Below are 6,731 nucleotides of genomic sequence, written 5' to 3'. Positions count from 1 at the left end.
GTATTTTTAGTAAAGACGGGGTTTCACCACGTTGGCCAGCTGGTCTCGAACTCTTGACCTCAGGTGATCTGCCCGCCTCAGCCTCCCAAAATGCTGGGATTACAAACATGAGCCACTGCACCAGCCTTTTCTTCTTATTTGAAGTTGTTTTGCCGCTTCTAGTTCCTTTGCATTTCCATATGTATTTTAGAATCAGTTTGTCAATTTCTACCCCAAAACAAAAAGCCTTCCGATTTGGAACGGTGTTGAATCTATATATCAGTTTGGGAAGAACTGACATCATAACAAGGTTGAATTTTCTCACTGAGGAAGATGGTATATATATCCATTGAAATACCTTAGAAATGTTTTTCAGTTTTCAGTGTACATCTTTCACATCTTTTGCCAGATGAATTTCTAAGTATTTCATGGTTTTATGGCTAAATTGAGTGATGTTACTTTCATTTCCATATTTTATTGCTAGTATGTAGAAACACAGTAGATTTTTGTATGTTGATCTTGTATCCCACAATCTTGGCTAAACTCACTTATTAGTGCGAACAGAGTTTTTGTGTATTTCGTTGGATTTTCCACATAGATGATCATGTTTTCTGTGAACAAAGGCAGTTTTACTTCTTTCTTTACTTTTTCTTTACCCTTCTAGGACTCAAATGCATGTATGTATGACTGCTTGGTACTTTTTTCAGGTTGTTAAAGTTCCATTAATTTTTGTTACAATCTTCTTTCTTTCTTTCTTTCTTTGCTCTGTTTGGATAATTTCTATTGACGTGTTTTCAAGTTTACTGATTCTTCTGATGTGTCCAGTCAGCTACTAATTTCATCCAATGACTTTTTTATTTCAGCTATTTCATTTTTCTATTCTGGCATTTCTATGTGGTTCTGTTTTACAGTTTCAAATCCCTCCTGAAATAACTCTGCCTCTTCACCCATTATATCTGCCTCATTCTGAAACTCATCATGAAGTCCTTGTGTACACATTCTAATATGTAGGTCATCTGTGGGTCTATTTGTATGGACTGATTTTTCTCTTCACTATGAGTCCTGTTCTCTTTTCTTCTTTGCATGTTTTATAAGTTTGTTTGCCAATTACTGTGTCTTAAAAAAACAGTAAAGGTTGAATTTCATTTTCTACTGCCACTCTTAACAGGAAGGAATACCCTTTCTTCTGTTGAGCGTAGAGAGTTAGGGACTGATCAGTTTGATCCATTCAAGAGTTGAGCTGGTTTGGGACACGGTTGCAACTTTAATCCCTCTACCTCCCTCTTGTGTCTCTGCCTTTGTCTGTCTCTCTCTCTCTCTTTCTCTGTTCCTGGCTGCTCCCTCTTCCCGTTCCCTTGTACACTCCTTTCAGCTAATCTATTTCCCCCCACCCCATCTCCCTCAAACTGGAAGCTTCTGGCAGAGGAGAAGGCAGCTGTACTTCGGGCAGTGGAGGAACGTGAGCGGGCCGAGGCAGAGGGCCGGGAGCGTGAGGCTCGGGCCCTGTCACTGACACGGGCACTGGAGGAGGAGCAGGAGGCGCGTGAGGAGCTGGAGCGGCAGAACCGGGCCCTGCGGGCTGAGTTGGAGGCACTGCTGAGCAGCAAGGATGACGTTGGCAAGAGCGTGAGCAGGGCCCCCACTCCCTGGGACACACTGGGTGAGGGGAAGACACGTACAGGCATGTATGCTTTCACACACAGAACATGGAAACAACCAGCCATCAAAGTCATATATTCATGCACAAAGAGAGCAAGAGGGCCGGGCACAGTGGCTCACTCCTATAATCCCAGCACTCCAGCACTTTGGGAGGCCAAGGCGGGTGGATCACCTGAGGTCAGGAGTTTGAGACCAGCCTGGCAAACATGGTGAAACCCCGTCTCTACTAAAAATACAAAAATTAGCCAGGCATGGTGGTGCATGCCTGTAATCCCAGCTACTTGGGAGGCTGAAGCAGGAGAATCACTTGAATTCAGGAGGCAGAGGTTGCAGTGAGCCAAGATCTTTCCACTGCACTCCAGTCTGGGTGACAGAGCGAGACTCTGTCTCAAAAAAAAAAAAAAAAAAAAAGAACAAGAGGAGGACTGTTCACCAAACATTTGCATTCGTATACGCACACACAGATACACACACACAGTGTGAAGAGATCTTCCACCAAATATGTGTGCTCATGCACACGCACAGGAAGTAGGAGAGCCATTCACCAGAGGTAGGTCTCTGTGTAGACATTCACGGAACGTGAGGAGAATCTTTCATCCAGCCCATGTGTTCACACACAGAACACGAGAGCTGCTCACAAAGCACACATGCTCACATTTGTGTACATGGGATATGAGGAGAATCTTCTATTACTTGTTTTTATTTGTTTTTTGTTTTGTTTAATTTTATTTTTGAGATAGGGTCTTGCTCTGTTGCCCAGGCTGGAGGGCAGTGGTGCAATCATGGCACATTAAAACCTCAGTCACCTAGGCTCAAGCAGTCCTCCTGCCTCAGCCTCCCAAGTAGCAGGAACTATAGGTGCATTCCACCATACGTGGCTTTTTAAAAATTTTTTGTGGAGATGGGGTCTTGCTGTGTTGCCCAGGCTGGTCCTGAACTCCTAGGCTCAAACAATCCTCCCACTTCAGCCTCCCAAAGCATTGGGATTACAGGCATGAGCCATTGTACATTGCTGAGAATTTTCCATTAAATACACATATTCGCGTGCATACGTACACATACAGCATGAGAATACTACTCACCACACATATGTGTGAATGCTCAAAGAACATGAAGACAATTTACTACAACACACAGCCTGAGAACCACTCCCCAGACATGACTATGTGCATGTATACATACACAACACACACACACATGCACACACAGTGTGAGGACTCCCACTTTGCCTGCCACCAACCCCACTGAGCACACACAGACTCTCCCACCAAGCCTCTGTCTTCCCTGAACTCATATATCCCTCCAGGTCCTGTAGGATGGTGCCCCAAGGCTGCTCCCAGGCTCTCCTCACCCAGCCAGCGTCCCAGCCTTCTGAGTGGTCAAAATGACCCGCCACAACCTCCACTCCATCCTTCCTTCATTCATCCTCTAAATACTTTTATGGATCACACCCAGGGACGCAGGCCACCCTCACTAATGATGGGAGGCACTGGCAGAATTTGTTGAGCTCCTGAACAGACGCCATCTCGACATCCTTATTTCTTTATTTTCCCACCAATGCGCTTCTAGGAGTCCAATGGATGAGGGCTTTATCTAGACATTGATCTGATTTTGCTTTTAGCCAGGCCTGGAGAGAACCCTCTCTCCCTGACACAGACCTGGCCTGTGGCCCTAGGGATAATGGAGCTAAAACCTGGCTCATACTTGAGCCGTTAAGGTCTGTCCCTTGGGAAAAATGTCGTTATTTGTAGTGACTCCAAAGGCCCATGTGGGAAACAGGATGTTGACGGGAGAAAGTTTGATCCCTTCAGGTAAACAAAATAAATTGGCAACTACCAAATAGGAAGGGAGGCTAGAGGGCCCATTCCAAGGACTGAAAGTAGAAACTGTCAGTGACCAGAATTGTAATGAGTATCATGTGGGCAGTGATGATCCACAGACATAGGCCCTTCTCTGTGGAACTCACCGTCCAGTGCAGGAGGCGGGTGTTGCACAAAAAGCCACCTAAGCAAATGTCAAATGACCACTGTGACTAGGGCTAGGTACGAGAGGGGCCCCAGTGCCAGGAGCATGGGTAGCAGAGAGGCCCTGATGGGTCAAGAGAGGCTTCCCTGAGGAGGTGATGGTTAAGTAAGGAGAGGAGTGAAGGGGGAGTCTCTGAAAATTCATAAGCCCAGCTCTATTTTCATAGTGTTTGGGGTTTTAATTCATACCTCCCTGAAAGATCGGGGACCCTCCCAAACAGAAAACCCAATACAAGTAGATAGTGGGTTGGTGACACCCTGGGGAGTCTGGCAGACACCAGTACTGATGACCCTGGAGCTACCTGCCTTTGACCCATTCACACAGGATTCCCGAAGATGAATTCCCAGTGAGTGAGCTCACAATGCAAAATTACGAAACTCAGAGGGAATAATCCACCATGAGTGAGAGTCAGCTGACCTAACAGATGCTTGTATTAGACTTTGAAGCACTTCAGCTAATAGAATTATGAGGCATCAGTTATTCGTGAAATGCATTTTGGGATGGTGCTGAATGAGACACCTAGGAAGGAGTCGCTCAGTAGATTTTGAATAGATGAATGAACAAACTAGGATGGGCACACTGACTTGCCACCTCCCCGTCCTCCATCAAAGCTTCCTCTACTCTACCTAGGCACCTAACCTCCTCTGCCTCAGTGACCCAAGTGCCCAGCAACCACTCTCCCTCCCCACCAGGTGCATGAGCTGGAACGAGCCTGCCGGGTGGCAGAACAGGCAGCCAATGATCTGCGAGCACAGGTGACAGAACTGGAGGATGAGCTGACGGCAGCCGAGGATGCCAAGCTGCGTCTGGAGGTGACTGTGCAGGCCCTCAAGACTCAGCACGAGCGTGACCTGCAGGGCCATGATGAGGCTGGTGAAGAGAGGCGGAGACAGCTGGCCAAGCAGGTATTGTCACATGGAAGGCCACAGGATGCCAGTCCAGCTGGGGTACGCCATGGTGTGTACAGGCAGCAAGAAGGACAGCAAGGGGTCTCCCCGACCCACCCACCACTCTGTCTCCCCCACCCTTCCACTGCTCGGTGTCTCCCCACCTGCCTGCCACTCAGTGTCTCCCCACCCACCTGCTACTCAGTATTTCTACCAGTCTCTCCTGCCAGCCAAACCATCTTCCTCCCACAAAACCATCTTTCTATTCCCCAACCTGTTAACCTGCCATGACCCATTAACCCACACACATATCCTGTTGACCTGTTGCTGTACCCAATCATACATCCTTCATCCACCAAACAAACCGTTCATCCATCCATCTGCCACCCCATCTATTCAACCACCCCAACCACCCACATACAGCCTCTCCCCCAGCCAGCGCTAATCCCAGCCAATGCCATGTCCAACTACTGCTCCATCCACCCAGTTACCCCCTTCCAACCCATCTCCTCTCCCCAACCCAACCCCTCCCCTATTTACCCAACCCCAGCCCCTCAGCACCCCCTGCTGACTCCACTCAGTCACTCACTCACTGACCTGCTCATCTGCCCTCCCCTCCATCCATATCCTTCCCCAATCCAGTCAGTCATCGCTCCCTCGCTTCCTTGTTTATTCCATTGCTCTCTCCCTCCCTGCACCGTTCATTCATTACTCATTCAGTCCAGGAACTTCCCATGTCTTCCCTCTACTAGGTGGTGAGGGGCAGGGGCAGCTCTGGGTGTCAGAAAGACCCCTCTGGAGCCATGTGGGCAACAGACTTGGAGAAGAGGGTGCAGAAGCTGGGGAGGCAGGGAAGAGAGGTGAACAGGTGACCTAAGGCCAGGGGTCTCCGCGGGGTTTTGTCTCCAGCAGCCCCTTTGACTTAGACATAGCTGCGTGTCCAAGACTTGGCCCTGGAGGCACTGGGAAACCATGGGAGGGCTATGAGTAGGGTCAGCTCTGGAGACGTGTTGGAATGGGCCGGAGGGGAGAGATGAGAGGCTAGAAAGGAGGCTTAGGTGAGATGGGGGACTGAGCTGGGGCAGTGGAGATAGAGAGGGGACCAAGTAGGGAGAGTCAGGGGGTGAAAGGAAAGGGGCTTGCAGCCTGGGCAGGAGCTCCAGGGTAGACATCCATGTCCCTAGCACGCAGAGGGAGGCTGGGTTTCCTGTCCCTGACCCAGTCCCTCCTGACCTCCTCTCCAGCTGAGAGATGCAGAGGTGGAGCGGGATGAGGAGCGGAAGCAGCGCACTCTGGCCGTGGCTGCCCGCAAGAAGCTGGAGGGGGAGCTGGAGGAGCTGAAGGCTCAAATGGCCTCCGCCGGGCAGGGCAAGGAGGAGGCGGTGAAGCAGCTTCGCAAGATGCAGGTAAGGGCGGGGCGTGAGCTGTGCCAGGGAGGGGAGGCTTTGGTGTCTTCAGGCCCCAACCATCACTCCAGGGCCTGAGGCCAGCTCGGACCCCTCCCTCTCAACCCACAGGCAGCATCCACATGGGTCAGTGCCTTTATGAACATCCATGCCCCAGAGGCTGGCTTCCTTCTTCTTATGTTTCACATTTCTTTCATTTAAAATGCTGCACTTTTAAGTCAGATGTCCTCATTTTTTGTTTCTTTGTTTGTTCAGCTTTTGTTTTGTTTTTTTTTTGACAGTCTCATTCTGTCGCCCAAGCTGGAGTGCAGTGATGTGATCTCAGCTCACAGCAGCCTCCGCCTCCCAGGTTCAAGCGATTCTCCTGTCTCAGCCTCCCGAGTAGCTGGGATTACAGGCGTGCGCCACCACACCCAGCTAATTTTTGTATTTTTAGTAGAGACAGGGTTTCATCATGTTGGCCAGGCTGGTCTTGATCTCTTGGCCTCAGGTGATCCACCCGCCTCCGTGGTTTTGTTTTTGAAGTGAAAATACCCTATGGTTTTTTGGCCAGACACGGTGGCTCACACCTGTAATCCCAGCACTTTGGGAGGCCAAAGTGGGCAGATAACCTGAGGTCAGGAGTTCAATACCAGCCTGGCCAATATGGTGAAACCCCGTTTCTACTAAAAATACAAAAATTGGCCGGGCGCGGTGGCTTAAGCCTGTAATCCCAGCACTTTGGGAGGCCGAGACGGGCGGATCACGAGGTCAGGAGATCGAGACCATCCTGGCT

The 6,731-nt window shown here is 49.6% G+C and overlaps 1 protein-coding gene across 1 annotated transcript in view; it reads left to right on the top strand.

Annotated features, from left to right (window-relative positions):
• MYH14 (myosin, heavy chain 14, non-muscle) overlaps window positions 1-6,731 on the top strand; it is a 124,686-nt gene that overhangs the window by 103,740 nt on the left and 14,215 nt on the right. Inside the window, exons 31-33 of the mRNA XM_011946507.1 lie at window positions 1,393-1,605; window positions 4,356-4,568; window positions 5,795-5,956. Coding sequence (XP_011801897.1) covers window positions 1,393-1,605; window positions 4,356-4,568; window positions 5,795-5,956 — 588 coding nt within the window. The remainder of the gene's footprint in view (window positions 1-1,392; window positions 1,606-4,355; window positions 4,569-5,794; window positions 5,957-6,731) is intronic.

Source organism: Colobus angolensis, unplaced genomic scaffold (assembly GCF_000951035.1).
Source record: "Colobus angolensis palliatus isolate OR3802 unplaced genomic scaffold, Cang.pa_1.0 Scaffold25, whole genome shotgun sequence".
Classification (NCBI taxonomy): Eukaryota; Metazoa; Chordata; class Mammalia; order Primates; family Cercopithecidae; genus Colobus; species Colobus angolensis.
The sequence above is the reverse complement of the archived record's forward strand: the minus strand, read 5'-3'. Positions and strand labels throughout refer to the sequence as shown.